The sequence below is a fragment of the Branchiostoma belcheri genome, unplaced genomic scaffold (genome assembly GCF_001625305.1).
Source record: "Branchiostoma belcheri isolate BF01 breed outbred unplaced genomic scaffold, Haploidv18h27 scaffold65, whole genome shotgun sequence".
In the NCBI taxonomy this organism is placed as follows: domain Eukaryota; kingdom Metazoa; phylum Chordata; class Leptocardii; order Amphioxiformes; family Branchiostomatidae; genus Branchiostoma; species Branchiostoma belcheri.
Genome location: NW_017804298.1, coordinates 756,436 through 771,784, shown reverse-complemented (window position 1 = coordinate 771,784; position 15,349 = coordinate 756,436). Strand labels below are relative to the sequence as shown.

Sequence of the window (15,349 nt, the reverse complement as noted above, 5' to 3'; positions counted from 1 at the left end):
CTAACATATTCACGTCGCCATATATATGACCGTTCTAAAGGGCCTAAAAGATCTCCAATGCAACGTACCCCAGACTAAAGCACGCATGTTTACTAGTATTGCTGTACTAAAGCTAGAGATCTCTCAAACGCAGTGATTTACAAAATGGCGGTTTGCTTGGAATGTTTTACAGTTGAGAAGACACCGGTTCAAACTCGTCAACCGAGCAACCTACAACATGAAGCTTCTGCTCGTGGCCGTGGTACTGAGTTTCGCTGCATGTGAGTTTTTAAATATTATCCGATCACTTTCTACTGAGACGACGACTGTTGTGCAACCATATTTAAGTTCCCTTTCCACTGGGCGGCGACCAACATTAGATTACATGACCCCTGATTTTGTAAATGGAATATGATGTACAATGTTAAGGTATGATTAGCAAAACACCGTAAAAACATTGTCACATAAGACGTTTTAAACAGTTGCTATTTATTAATGACATTCATTGACGGGGCTGTCAAAGATCAGCGGTCGAAAGCTTTAGTTAGTGAAAAGGCGTTAATGTCGAAGTCGTCAGGTTTGTGTGTTTTGTTGTCTTTCAAACTATACCTCAACGTCGTGGATTATGTTCATGTCATGGGTCATACACATAATTATATAAAGCCAATTCTGGTTGTTCAACGGTATCCAGTGGAAATGTAGCATTATCAGTACCAAAAACACACACAAGATCCCACAAATCAAACAGCAGCTATTTTTCTGTTCAAGTGGACGCCTGTATACTAGTAATTAGATAAGCCGAAGGCCAGAACCGGTTGAACCACTGTTCACTGTGTAGTGGTGACTCATACGCTGTGTGTCTGGCCATGGGATCACACGGTTGCCTGCGTTCTCACCCCGGCAACGCCTACTAATGATTCAATGACATTTCAAACTCATTGAAAAATGGAGGAATTGTTTTCGGCCTGCCCGTGTCTGTTTGTTGTCAGCTAAATATGGCCTGGAAGGATATTTAGTGTGTAGGTAGGTCATAGGAAGCTTCATGTGAGCTTGGGAAATTTCATGGAGGGTTTGATATAATTTTATTTAGCTTGTACATGTATCTCTTCTTTGACGTTACCTCCCCTTCTCTACAGACGCAGCGAGCCAGACGACCATCAGCTGTTTTCAGTGCAGCGCGGGTCTGTTCGACTCTATCACGTCTTCTATTTCCGGGACCAACGCGTGTCTCGAAAAGGCCAACGACCCAAACACCACTGTGCCGACCGTCACCGGCTGCCCCGTTACGTCTAAATGCTTCGTGAGTATTAAGATGTAAAGCGCACTGCTCATTGTGATCATCTGTTTGTTCCCCTCCCCCGTCCCTACCCATCCCCATCATTTCTACAGTTAATAGATATAAACACAGTGAGTTATACCATTGCGCCGAAGTCCCACCACCCCAAGACATTAAATAATATTATCATATAGCCAGAAGGCATCGACCAATCAGAAGGCTCCATTTCCCATATTTTATCAGGCAGCGACATTAAAAGTCATTAGAATAACCGACCCCTTTTTGGACCGTACCATTATACACGGGACAGGACACTAACAGTTAAGTCTTAACACTTGTAGTATTATCAAACAACGATTGATTATCATACAACACAATTAAAAATATATAAATTAAAACAGGAAAAGCTAGACGTAATATTTGACACTCCTATGTAAAATGATTTGTTGCCATGCTGCATTTTGTAAAGAAAGAACAGAAATGTATTTATCTGTAGTTATTATCAATATTAAAGCGTTTATGTGTTATAAAGGAATTTGTGTCAAAGAACTCTGTTATTTGCATATTATGAGAACTGTCGTCATCAGTCTGATCTAGAAACACAAGGATTACATATAGGCATTATATATCTGACTGTCTGTCTCATTTACAGACCAAGCTCAAGACTATCCTTGGCTACGCCCACGGTGTCGAGCGCGACTGCTGGGACGATGATGATGATACCTGTGACTCTGAGGTTAGCAGTGCCTGTGCCAACGCCGTCGGCACCGGGACCTGCATCAAGTGCTGCAATACGAACAGGTTTGTCATTATATTACGTAGCATATTATGTAACTTGTGAGTGGATGGATGGATGGATGGATGGATGGATGGATGGATGGATGGATGGGTGGATGGATGGATAGATGGATGGATGGATGGATGGATGGATGGATGGGTGGATGGGTGGATGGATGGATGGATGGGTGGATGGATGGATGGATGGATGGATGGATGGGTGGATGGATGGGTGGATGGATGGATGGATGGATGGGTGGATGGATGGATGGATGGATGGATGGATGGGTGGATGGGTGGATGGATGGATGGATGGATGGGTGGATGGGTGGATGGATGGATGGATGGATGGGTGGATGGGTGGATGGATGGATGGATGGATGGGTGGATGGATGGATGGATGGATGGATGGATGGGTGGATGGATGGATGGATGGATGGATGGATGGGTGGATGGATGGATGGATGGATGGGTGGATGGATGGATGGATGGGTGGATGGATGGATGGATGGATGGATGGGTGGATGGGTGGATGAACTCTAGTTAAAGGGACAGACTGATTGGTGGTGATTTGAGGACTATTACACATACTGGACCAAGTTATTATTGTAAAGTTATTTTCATTATGCTGAAGTAATCAGGTGTATTCTAACCGTTCTTTGCCTTCCCATGACAGGTGCAACTCTGGCTTTGCCCAGCGGACCGGAGTACTGAACGGAGCAACCGGAGTGCACGGGTTCTCTGTGCTGGCCCTGCTGCCGGTCGCCGTTGCCATGTTCTACTGATGCCCCTGTCTCTATTATGCTCATGGGGCTGCTAGTCGCATAGCCTCTATCAGGCCCCTTGGGCTGCTAGAAAATTCCCAGAAGTTGTTTGAATAGGGTGAACAATGTGCCAGCGAAGTTAGACTGGGTAGACTCCACTAATCTCCAAGCAGATTCGGTAGGGCCTGTACCCATTGGCCGCCCGTATCCTACGTTGAATACAGGCAGTCAATGCCATGGGTACAGGCGGCGAACATAAAGTCACCTTACGTCACCGAATCTGCTTGGAGCTTAGTGGAGTTCCACATCAAGGGTTGTCAATATGTAACCCAAACGAAGGTACCGAGTAGCTCCTCTGGCAACGAGTCTGCCCTTTTTGACCAGTTTCTAGGAATGTTTAGTTAACCTCCAACTCCAAGACAGTAACTTCATACATAAGAGCAACTTAGATGTATTGAATTCCGAGCAGTTCTCTCACGTACCGCTATGTGGCGCGCTTTCTTGTGAAGCATGTCCTTTGGGAGATCTTCGGATTGTTGAACAGGGCATGTGGAAGATTTCAGTCTACTATAGCGACGGTACAGTGACACTGCACTGCGCATGCTAGCCTCCACCAGGCCTTTCTTAAGTTTTACGAATAGTATCATTCGGCAAACATGCATAGTGTGAATAATTTGGCCACGGGAGTCAGTCCTACACTGGACAAACTTCCCTGGCAAATTATTGTCCGTGTGTGGCTAAATTTTTATATTTTTTCAGCCCACGTAGTTATTCTAGTGGAGACTGCTGCATTATGAGCATTATGAGTGATAATGACAACGCGTGTCCGTGAAATTGCCTGCACTGTGCACACGCCACGATGTTGTTGTTGCTTTGATAAATAAATCGCTAGTATTGGCTTTGTCATGGTGAATAAAAAGGTTAAATGGATACTTTGTCTGTGCTGTTTTACTTGAAATGAATCGGATGAATTTGCATACATAGAGTGAAAAGATGAACTGAACAAATTTAAGGATATGAAAAAAGTAAATAACATGAAGTAACAGAGAGAGTGAGGGGCAGAGAGTAGCTATATGTGATTCGAACTCACAACCTCTTGGTCCAAAAGCAGGATCACTACTACACCTGCACTGAAAGTCCAAATGTCACTATGACAAAGTGAGAAGAAAGAGAAATGACAACGATTTGTTGCGAGCCCTCAAATACGTTAACTATTGGTGTAAACAGTTGTACGCGTATCCAAACCACTGTACACAATTGAAAACGACCGCTCATTATTTTCCTCCCATATCGCCCGAGGCGTCCAAAACAAAGTTAAACCCGAGTCACAGTACATCACGTACAGAGAACCCGGCTGCCTGTGCGCGGCTGTGCTGGGTACTTACGCGCGTGTCTGTCATTACCAAGGATAACCACCTGCAAGAGTTTTTTTGTATATTGCCGTTAGGCTGGCAAATGTTGTTGGAAGCAGTAGGCCCACCTGCAAGGCAAAGTGGTCCGCGTGTTTAATTATAAGGGTTTGTGTTTTCGGTAGCGTCATTTTGTGTGTGGGTGTCTGTCTCTCTATCTTTGTGTGTATGTGTATGTGTGTGTGCCTGTGTGTGTGTGTGCGTCACTCACGATAACTCAAGACGGCTTAGATGTCTTGGTAGGAAGGTATGAGATCGTCAAATTAAAAGCAACAAAGAATTGCCAAAAAGACTTGCCAAATACACATACATCGTAAATGTTTCAGGGGCATCAAACTTTCTTCAAACCCCACCCCCTTGTTAACTCACTCATGCTACCGCGCACAGCCTTCTCGTTAATTGCTACATGACTTCCCGATAACCTGCGACCTTCAAATCAAGGCGGGAAGTTTTCAGCTCACGTCTGTGTGGCCCTGAGACCTGTCAGACGATGCAAACTTCAACGTTTGACATGAGATGTTTTTCTGAAACTAATAATTATAATCTTATTTTCCCGTCGCTGTATTAATAGAATTCCAGTTGCTCAAGAGGAAATATGCTTTCAGAGAATTGTGTTTTCAACTCGCTGAGTGTTGACTGGATTTCCCCAAAATTGCTGTTGATTTTCAAAAGTATATTTTTGTTTGAAAAGTGAGGCCGCAGTAATAGTTCACAGGTGGTTGTTTTCAAAATTGTCAAAAATCCTGTCATCCTTTTGCTGTCAAAGGTCACATTTTGTTGTCGATTTTCGTAGGCACTACTCTGCTACTTCTGCTAGCAATATGCTTCATCAGCATTTTTCAATCCACACAGTTAGAGTTAGGGCAAGTTCACTATAACGTCTTGCATTCGTTGCACGATTAAAACCATTCTTAAGGCAGTCGTACAAGTGTCCTGTAAAATTCAACTGTCTTCTTAAAGAAGTTAGACTGTTTTAGATCCCTGTCGGCGGTTGCAATTGGTTCTCTCACAGTCTGCTTGAAAATTCTCCGGCATCAAAACCGTTAGAAAACCTACAACACCAAATATTCGAGACCTTGCTACTGTCTTACTACAAGGACTGAGGAAGCTCTGGAGAAGGTGTCTGATAGACACCGAAACGTCAGCACTTAGGTGAGAAATTTTGGTTCACCACTGTGTAAAAGAAAACTCCCGTATCCTACTAGAGTAGGCATTCGTCGGTCTTAAAAGACCATGAAGTACTTCATCTACACCCTGTACTTATTCTTGGTTTTGCGCTTAAAGCGTCTCAGTTCTGATGCGAGTCTCTGCTTTTCTTCCCCCCGATGTAAGCCCTTCTTAACTTCCTGTCTCCAGAGTGTTCTGTTTGTTGCTAGTGTCTCCCATGTAATATCTATGTCCATGTCTTTCATGTCCCGTTTAATAACTACAAGGACTGTGTACGAAGCAAAGCCATGCCGGAACCTTACTACGGGGAAGCTGAGCTGCTGGGGTGGTCTAACAGGTCCTACAAGCGGCGGAGAGAGCGGCAGCGCGTGGCGGAGCTGAACGCCGCACTGTCCCGCCTGAAGCGGCTGGTCCCCTCGGTACGGGAGCTGCCCTTCCCCAACCGGGGCAGGGGACACGACAGGCTGACCAAGGTATCTGTATATTTGTAACGCTACAGGTTATATCTGTCTATAGCTGTTTTATCTGTACCTACCTGTACCTGTACTTGTATCAATCTGTTCCTATATCTATACCCGTACTTGTATCTGTTCCTATATCTATATCATATTCTGTACTTGTATCTATCTATCTATGTATATATGGCTGTACGTGTGTCTTTTGCTGTATCTTATCTGTACCTGCACCTATATCTTTACCTGTATGTATACCTGTATCTATTGCTGTACCTGTGTCTCACATGAAGCTGTGTTTATACCTGTCTATTGTATACCATGCAAACTCTACTGAACACTGTTTCTTGCCCGTGTGCTAAGGTTGGGATCCTTCGTGCCGCGGTGGACTACATTCGAGACATGCGGGAGACTCTCGGAACTGACGTTTTGAGTAAGACGGTACTACATGAGGGAAAGACGGGGGAGGACTCAGTCAGCCTTTCACAACTGTGTGTCAGGCAGGGGTTAGACTCAACACAGCATACTCTGTAAGTAAAGCATATACAAGGTAATGCATCAAGCATATCCAAATGTATTGTAAGAGTAGACAAATAGTGACAAACTCATAATCCTTACAATTGCTCTGTTAAAACCTAAAAATGTCCTGTATTCACTAATTTAAGTGTACTTGAAAATTTCAGCATCTCAGCTAAATATTAAATCCTTGACCTTCTAGTTGCGAACCATGCTCGCCACCACAACAGAAAATGGAACAGACCCCGGCTGACGTCATCGTGCCTGACTGGCGAGTGAGTTCCACCACCTCACACTAACCCGAACTTAGTCTGAAGACACTTTCCTGCGCCTTCACAAAACTCTGAACAGGACAGTGAGACCTTCTGTCATCACTAATACGATGGGACTGAAATAGAGTCATAATTTCGTCTCTTCCAATCCGTCTTAACTCTTACCCAAGTGTTTATGAATCAATTGTTAATACGTTATGATGTATCAAATAAGAGGCATGGACGTCAAACAGTAAAACGCAAACTTTATTGTATACAACATGATTATATGATTCAGCAACATCTGTGTAACTCTACAGTCTCAACAAGTGTCTGTAAGTGCCTGTGTCACAACATCCTTTCGAGTTATATCTTAAAGTGCCTAATGTCTTTAACGTTTCTAATACAACAGTGTGAAATTTAAACAACTCTTGATTGTTGTCCTTTCTGCATCTAGTCACCTCAACAAGTGTGCGTGTCTGTGTGTCTGTCTGAGATAAAAGTGCATCTCTCTCTTGAATGTTTCTAACACTAATGTGCAATTTAAACAACTGTTTCCCTGATTGTACGCTTGTTTCCCTACTTTCGCCTCTTGAAACAACTAGATGATGACTAAAACTTTCTTGATACATTTGTTATCGCATGATTGTAACAAGGTAGTAGCATGGCAATTGAACAGTACAACGTTAACAATCTACGATCTAAAACTCCTCAAAGCTACCCTACTACAAACATATTGTAATGTTAAGTCTGTTGCCGAGTCTTCGTTGTTCAAAGTTCCTTCCACCGGCATTAAGCTATTCGGGCGTTGCTAAGTCTCCATCGTTCTCAGCGCCCTCCTTGTCCCCAGCCTTGTTCAGGTTCTCAAACACGCTCAGAAGGCTCTCATCGCCCGAGGGAGGTGACTGGTCACTGGCGCCCGGGCTGGAGTCACTCTGGGGGTCTGGACAGGGAGTTGAGAAGATAAAACACAAGGTTTGGGACTCCTAGCAGCGTCCGTCTAAACTGCAACAGTTTGTCCGTCAACGAAATATCTATGAAAAGTATGGCTAGAAATTTGGTGGTTTTACGATTGAAAAAATAACTCCTGCTCAAAGACTTGCTACATTGAAATATGCTAACGCGATGGCAGTTTTATAGCTGCTCCATTGCTTTATGATGGTCGCACTGCTTCATTGAATACGAGTGAACCCTGACCTGAACTATAACCTCTGGCCATAAGGAGTGAACCCTGACCTGAACTTTCACCCCCGCCCTCTGGAACCTGATGTAACCTGGCCATGTATGAGTGAACCCTGACCTGAACTCTCACCCCCGCCGTCAGGGACCTGGTGGACCCTGGCCATAATGAGTGAACCCTGACCTGAACTTTCACCCCCGCCCTCTGGGACCTGGTGTAACCTGGCCATAATGAGTGAACCCTGACCTGAACTTTCACCCCCGCCCTCTGGCACCTGGTGTAACCTGGCCATGCATGAGTGAACCCTGACCTGAACTTTCACCCCCGCCCTCTGGGACCTGGTGTAATCTGGCCATGATGACCTGGAGGTTGTGGATGTAGTGTCCGGCCGCATTCAGGATGTCAACTTTCGTCACCATCTTTTTACCTAGGGTAAACGGATGGATGTGTAAATTAATGGATGAATGGACAGACGAATTGGTGAATGGGGGAGGGAAGGAATTGAAGGAAGAACTGCATTATTGGATAAAAGAATTAGTAAACCAATAGGCAAGAACGACCATCCAATGAATGGATGAATGAACGAACGGAAAAATGAAAGGGTAAACCAATAGGCAAGAACGACCATCCAATGAATGGATGAATGAACGAACGGAAAAATGAAAGGGTAAACCAATAGGCAAGAACGACCATCCAATGAATGGATGAATGAACGAACGGAAAAATGAAAGGGTAAACCAATAGGCAAGAACGACCATCCAATGAATGGATGAATGAATGAATGAACGAACGGAAAAACGGAAGAATATTAATGAACTAAAAATGAAGGGTACAGGAAAGAAAGGGTGCTTTTCCACTAGAACGAACGAATGAATGAGGAACCTTTGAACATGGCGTGCATGAGGGGCGGCGGCAGTTTCCCCATGAGGTTGGCGTACGCGCGGTTGACGACCTGCACGCGGTGCCGCTCCTTCAGGTTGGCCGTCAGACGCCGCTCTTCGTGCGCCTCCTCCGCGTCCGCCGGGTCAACGTACGTCTTTCCCCGCGTACAACTGCGCTTAGGACGGCCGCTGTCGGGGAACAAGTACGTTTTTGTAAGTTGTTTTGTAACACCTACAGCAAGTTGTTTTTGTTCTTTATTTGGGTGAAGTACAGACATAATTTAACTAAAGTTAAGAACTGATATTAGCGCCAGCAGTAAACAATTTAATTTAAGACATAAAAGTAGGATAAAACTAAGTACACTATATACAAGTATAGGACTTCATAGACTAGGCCATTAATATAACCAAGCAGATGTTGAGGGGAAAATATTGCAGTCAAAGCTGTACGAATGAGCAACTCTACAAAAGGACCATCTTGCCATTGATATACAGGCAAACCTGTAATACGAACACCCGGCCATTTCATTTTGCGCTCTTGCAAGCTTGCACAACAGTTTTGTGCGAGCGCCCACCCCCAAATAGAGTTTGGAATGGAATATTCTGCACGGCAAATTCCCACGAAAACAAACCATATCATATGTCATATCAGCTGGCGGTCTGCAAATGTTGCCAGCTTATGATTTTGAATCCATGCACCTTGGTTGACTTTAAAATTGAAAAGAAAAATCCTTGATACAGTACTCCTTTCTTGTAAATACCACCACTACCTCGTCGTATATTCATTTGGAAGAGGCTGTAAACTGTTCCTTTGAATCGAATCACATTCGAATATTGTATCAAGATATGAAATAGAACACTGCAAGTAGAACAGTCACACGCCAAACCACAGACGATATTGTGGCGAGTTGAAGATTGCACAAGTGCAAATTGTGACGCATATTATTATGTGACAACTGGCCTAGAGAACAACCTAAGTATACATCCGTGTTACGTTTTAAGTCGAGTTTTAGTTAACATAAGATTTAACTCCTATGCTCAATATAATATACAACTTTATTGTCACGCTAATAAATAATAAAACAGTATTTCAGACACGCTAGTGATTTGACATTGATCGACAGAAATATGCCAATGTTTAGTTGCTATTTATCAAGAAACGTTTTAAGACAGTTTTAAGTTTTATAGACAGTGACTTGACGAAAGAAGAAAGCATTGTTTCAACTTACCTGCGTGAGGTAGAATCACACATTGTGGCGACCAAAGCTTCTGCCAAAATCACAATCCTTCCTTACGAAAAACTAGGCTCTACGGTTGGCAATATACTCGTATATACAGCCTGGTATAGCCTGGAAAAATGCAATCGCGAGACAGTGACGTTTTGTCGCGTTGTGGAGAGAACGTGAGAAATACACAAATTGTTGCAAACTCGGAAACCGCGCCGACGCTGTTGTTAACTTTCGGGCTGCGCTATGGTTGACGGGATATGGGTCAAGCCATTGCATAAAGGGGTGCTTTTTCACAAGAAAGTTGCAACCTATGCTGGCCCATTTTTCTGAAACATAATCTTCAGTGTATTTGTGCACGTGTGTGTTTATAACCGTTACACTATTATGTGCGTGCGTGCATGTGCTTGTATGTAACGTTATGTGTGCGTACGTGCACATGTGTGTGTGTGTGTGAGTGAGTGAGTGCGTCTGTTTGTATGTGTGAGAGAGGGAGAGCTAGAAATATCACAATTCATTCTCAACACAAGCTTTGACTGGAGATATTAAATAACGTTACATGTAGTTCATCATTTTATCTGCCCTATGACTAGTGAAACTATCTCCAACTCTCTAGTTGCTCTAAACGACCGCTTGGTCAAAGGTGAAAAGTTCAGCCTTCGTAAGACCAGTAGGCCGACTACATGTAACGTTAGCTTTGTAAGCAATGTCACGTGAATATATATGTGCGTCAGATACCCCAGAGCTCAGTGTTGTTTATTAAAGGCGGCGTTACTTCACTATCACGAGTTGCGGGCCCCGCTGCGGCTTTGTTAACTAAGTAACCACTAGGTCACCTAGTCATGTACAGCATCAAAATGCACTTCACTGTAACAAATATCATTTTGCTCCGGTCTGAAAGGTTAAGGGTTGCAGGTAGACATAAAGAAAATGCACCCTATGTACAGTGCGCGTTGTGCTAAAAAAGGAGTTCGATCGAACAGATAATTCTATAGAACCCAGTTTCGAACATCCACATTCTATACGATGCTTTCGTCAGCCCAGGACGTAAGCAAGGTGGTTAATAAGTAATCTCAAAGTACATACATTGTACGATGTCCCTAGTTTCCCAACCTGTACGTTAACTCGCGGATTTGTGTTTTATTCTTCGTAATTCGTGCACACTGTGTTTTTATTTCACTTTTTCAGTGGCTCTCTAGTTCATGAAGCGACCATCCTGACAAAATTTACTGCCACGTGACGTCACTAAACCTTCCGAGGGCAAAGGATTGTGGGAAGTGAAGTAACCATTTGGCACCGAAACCCATGGGAATAGGGAAGTTCTTTTTTTGTGTCAGCTCTTTCTGCATTTTTTATTTGCCCTAAACTGAGGAAATATGGCAACCATGTACGGACTGAACGGGACAAACGGTACGGAGTATCACTGTCTGATCCGGGACGACCTTTTCCAACACTTCTCGCTGATTCCAGCCGTAGTCATCATCGCGATTCTATCGTGGATAGAGGGGAGGAACCAAGGGCAGGGCACGGGCAAGAAATGCAGCCATTTCCGCTTTAGTCTACCAGTGCCTGTGGACTTCTTCGACACCCACTCCAACAGGTGGTCGTATGCTGTGGCTTTCGGTGTGACCACCACGGCGTGTATCTCTCTCTTCACGGACGCCTACAGCTCGAACTATCTGCCGTACCTACACGACTGGCCGCTGTGGAGTCAGCTTCTGATCGCCATCGTGTCTGTGTTCGAACTCGGCGTGAACTACTACCCGTTCTTCGCCTGTATGGCGTGTAAGGTGCAGACTGTGGGCGCCATACTTGGGTTTTTGTATAGTGCCACTTGGTTCTCTGTGAAAGTAGTGTTCGAAGTCCACTGTGCCGGACCTATAGGACAGGACGCGTTCCAATTTTTGGGTAAATACGCGAATGTTTTCAACATCATCGTACGCCTACCAACGGTGGTATGCCTGTTCCTCTTGGTTGCCAAGTTCGCTATAATGATCGAGGGGGCAATAGAAGAACACGTCCGCCTACGCAAAGGGCCCCAACAGCCGGTTCAGAACACCAGGCGGCACAAGAAACTCATGCACTTCCACCATAAACTACACGTGAAGAGGTTACTCGTAAAACCCCAGGAGACCCCCGAACTGCCGTGGTATCGCGAGATGTGGTAAGTTACAAATTTATAGAAACTTTACTTCATAACATCAATCGTCTCAGTAAGTAGGGACCACGTAGGCCTCAGCTTATTTTTTTTTTTTTATTCAGAAGCTCAATGAGAATTACAAATGAAAATACATGGACTAAGTGACTGCGAACTCAAGTTAGGTACTTATATTCTCGCAGCCACTTTTACAATGAAAGAAAAATATTTTACAAGACATTTAAAAATACATGAGACCTCGCGTGAGTAACAATCCTCCCATCCCAGAAAACACATACAGTTAGAATCTTTTTGTTTCTAATATATAATTTTGTACGGCTAACATTATTTTGCAGTTGGTGTCATACGAACAAAGGAAACTACCGCGAAGAACTAAATATTGTATGGAATTATCAGAAAGAGTGTTTAAATCAACAATATTACCAAGTATGCTTGAAAGCTTGCCAAAAAGGACTAAGCGCTGGTAGGTGTATATAGGGCAGTGCAATAAATAATGAGCAATCGTTTCATATGGACACCCGCAGCTACAGGATGGACTTGTAACAAGACCTCGGGTATAAAGACTGTGATTCAAGCTGCAGGTGCCCAGACGAAGTCGGGTAATGAGAATACAGGAATAACGAGAACCAAAGCTAAAATAGTTTAACTTTACAGGACGTACCGATTTGAAAAGATTTGAACGAAATTTTGGATACGAAAGAGTACGGATTTCTAAATTCAGGTTGTTCCATCCAGTGATGGAATATGGTATAAAAGACTTTCCAAAACGATTGGTAGAAAATTTGATGGTTCTCAGATTACTACTGTTTCTCAGATTGTATATAGAAGTAGCAGTAATTGTACATGGAAGTAAATCTGAAAGATATTCCCGAGTACATCCTCAGCTTATTCAGGCATATATTTTGACGCTGGGGACCAAAGTACAGTTTAGCCGACAGGTGACCGGGTCGCAACAAGCCAACGCAAACAGGCTGTCAGCTAGCGGAAGATGTGAACACGATAAAGTACACTCAACAACACTCTCGTTAAATACTCTTTCCGATCACAGTTTAGACTAGAGGTAAAGACCAGAGCTAAGGAAACAAGAAACTTTGAAGGTGACAGAACAAAGTTTTCATCCCATGCAGATTTTAGTTAAAGCCCCAGTGCCGTATTGTCGGTCCCTTCGACGGGGTAAAAATATAGTAGGGTGTACCAGAGAAATACCTCCCTCTCTCCTTGTAACCTGATAGCGTCGCACTCACATTTAACCCACCAATATGGCGGGCACTAGATTACGTTCATGATCACCATATTCAGCATATTTGGTGTGTCTTTTAAAGTACGGCCTGTGTCTTATCGTGGTAGTGGTGACCTTCCTCTGTAACATGATAGCTTTGCACTCGAATCTAACCCACCAATATATATGGCGAATGCTCCACTATGTGACCATATTGTTTTCCAGGTACAAGAGTGATCCAGCCTTCCGATTCTCTGCTCGCGTCATCACCACAGTGGTCGTGACCTTCCTGTGCCTGTACGAGGTAATCGTCATCGACCTGTTCTTCGGCAACCTGCTGTGGAGTGACGTCAGAAACATGGTCAACGCAACCATCAACCACACGGTCGTGGTGGACATCGACAAGAACTTCTGGGACGTCTTCATTCCGTCTTGGAACATCACGGGCATCTTAACGGGGTTCATACTGTTTCTGTACCTCTTGCGGATCATGGCTTGTTACCGTAAACACATGCAGAGGCTGTATAAGGGGGATTACAAGTGGCTGCCCGAGTTTAAGCAAAGTAGTAGCTGGCATGTCTTCCAGAGTTTGAAATATTCGGGAGCGCAGGTTGCGTACATGATATGGGGGTACCTTATTATACAGACTATAATGATGGTGATTATACTCATTGTTTACGTACTGGTTAAGAACCCTGAGTTTGTAGTATCAAGTCTTGAGGTCTCCCTACCCCCAATGGGAGTGAGTATTGCAGTCCTTTTGGTACAGTGGTGCCTAGGTAAGTATGTGTTCCTACAGAAGCCAGAAGGCGAAGAAGACCAGCCGCTGTCTTTCCAGCACTTCAAGGCTTACCAGAACTTTGCCTATTTCATGTTCTTCTTTAACATTATCGTAGGGTTTTTCTTCTGCTTCTCTCGAGTGATCATTTCGCTCATCTTTGGAGTTCTGCTGCTCTCTCGCATCGATAGAACAGTCTTAATGGAGGGGTTTGAACAGGCAGATGTTGGCTACCTGTTCTACTTAAGCATGGTTAGAATAGAAGTGGCACACACGCACCCTGTGCTCCTATCCTTCTGTCAGCTACTTCTCGACACCACCACTACAACCAAACGAAACGGCCGGTACAGCTCCTATGTCATTGCACCAAGACCCCTGTATGAAAGCAAGCCGCGCTGGCACTGGTATCTAGCATACACCCTTGTAAGAAATCCACAATTGCAGGAACTGAGAAAGAAAGTGACCAAACGTGAGGATGTAGAATTGATAAACGCAGAACGGCATGAGGATATTGACAGTATTGGGGACACAGAGAACTTGTTTGCAGGAAGTAACGATGAAGTCTTGAGAAAGCTAAGTTTTTTGAGTGAGCGATCAGAATCGATGTCAGTAGTTAGGAGACAAACAACTGAGGCAGAGGATGTCAACCTCCTGAGCCTGTAAACCTAACTACATGTACATGTACCTTAAAAAAGCCAGTGCTTTGGCCTAATAGGTAAAGTGTTTGCCTTGCACTTGTAGGTTAAGTCATACCAAAGACTGGGTGCTAAGCTATCTCTGCTTAGCATTTGGGAAAGAGTATGGTCACTCACAAAGTACCAAGTCTACATGCTTAAATTCATTCTAAGTTGCTAATTATGTATTAGGAGTGTTTGCATCTTGTAAATAGTACAATTGTACTTCCTTCTGTTTTATGGTATTACTTTATGTACATTGATGCCCGGGGCAGCCCCCATGTGCTTATAAATGTTGATAAGAACAGAAGAATGCTTGAGTGTAAGTACATGTACCAGTAGTAACTTCATGCAGCTTGTTCTTGTTCATAAACCTGAGTTACATCATGAGATACTTTATTGGACATCCAATAAAGAATACCATGACCTGATCTTGAAGGTTGGATGTATATATACTGTTTAAGTAAATAATTGAATTGAAATCTTGAGTCTATATGTATTGCTTTGTTTTGCTGCATTTGGTGTTGAATTAAAGATTTTCCCCTGACACAACTTACTGTGTTCATGTTGCATTAGTTATAAAAATACTGTATCATAGCAATGATCTATGACAACATGAAATGCATTAAGAATAAATAACCA

The 15,349-nt window shown here is 43.6% G+C and overlaps 3 protein-coding genes across 3 annotated transcripts; 2 read left to right on the top strand and 1 right to left on the bottom strand.

The window, feature by feature from the left end:
- Positions 1–400: 400 nt before the first annotated feature.
- LOC109483511 lies at positions 401–3,717 on the top strand. The gene is made up of 5 exons (XM_019786542.1): positions 401–408; positions 931–998; positions 1,116–1,279; positions 1,908–2,056; positions 2,709–3,717. Exons 1-5 carry the CDS (start codon positions 401–403, stop codon positions 2,815–2,817), a joined length of 498 nt encoding a protein of 165 aa, XP_019642101.1. The 3' UTR covers positions 2,818–3,717.
- Positions 3,718–7,388: 3,671 nt separating this feature from the next.
- On the bottom strand, positions 7,389–9,904 carry LOC109483510. Its single transcript, XM_019786541.1, has 4 exons — positions 9,882–9,904; positions 8,654–8,841; positions 8,082–8,198; positions 7,389–7,534 (listed from the first exon to the last, which is right to left on the bottom strand). Exons 1-4 carry the CDS (start codon positions 9,902–9,904, stop codon positions 7,389–7,391), a joined length of 474 nt encoding a protein of 157 aa, XP_019642100.1.
- Positions 9,905–11,220: 1,316 nt separating this feature from the next.
- On the top strand, positions 11,221–15,280 carry LOC109483509 (stimulated by retinoic acid gene 6 protein-like). Its single transcript, XM_019786538.1, has 2 exons — positions 11,221–12,042; positions 13,481–15,280. The coding sequence occupies exons 1-2, from the start codon at positions 11,255–11,257 to the stop codon at positions 14,694–14,696; spliced, it is 2,004 nt and encodes a 667-aa protein (XP_019642097.1). The 5' UTR covers positions 11,221–11,254; the 3' UTR covers positions 14,697–15,280.
- The last annotated feature ends 69 nt before the right edge of the window (positions 15,281–15,349 follow it).

Coding starts and splice junctions, on each gene's coding strand:
- LOC109483511 (XM_019786542.1), top strand. Junction 999..1,115: donor CCTGGAAGGATATTTAGTGT/GTAGGTAGGTCA, acceptor CCTTCTCTACAG/ACGCAGCGAGCCAGACGACC. Junction 1,280..1,907: donor CCGTTACGTCTAAATGCTTC/GTGAGTATTAAG, acceptor TCTCATTTACAG/ACCAAGCTCAAGACTATCCT.
- LOC109483510 (XM_019786541.1), bottom strand. CDS start 9,904: ATGTGTGATTCTACCTCACGCAG. Junction 8,199..8,653: donor CATGCACGCCATGTTCAAAG/GTTCCTCATTCA, acceptor CGTTTACCCTAG/GTAAAAAGATGGTGACGAAA. Junction 7,535..8,081: donor GGGCGGGGGTGAAAGTTCAG/GTCAGGGTTCAC, acceptor CTCCCTGTCCAG/ACCCCCAGAGTGACTCCAGC.
- LOC109483509 (XM_019786538.1), top strand. CDS start 11,255: ATGGCAACCATGTACGGACTGAACGGGACAAACGGTACGGAGTATCAC. Junction 12,043..13,480: donor CCGTGGTATCGCGAGATGTG/GTAAGTTACAAA, acceptor ATTGTTTTCCAG/GTACAAGAGTGATCCAGCCT.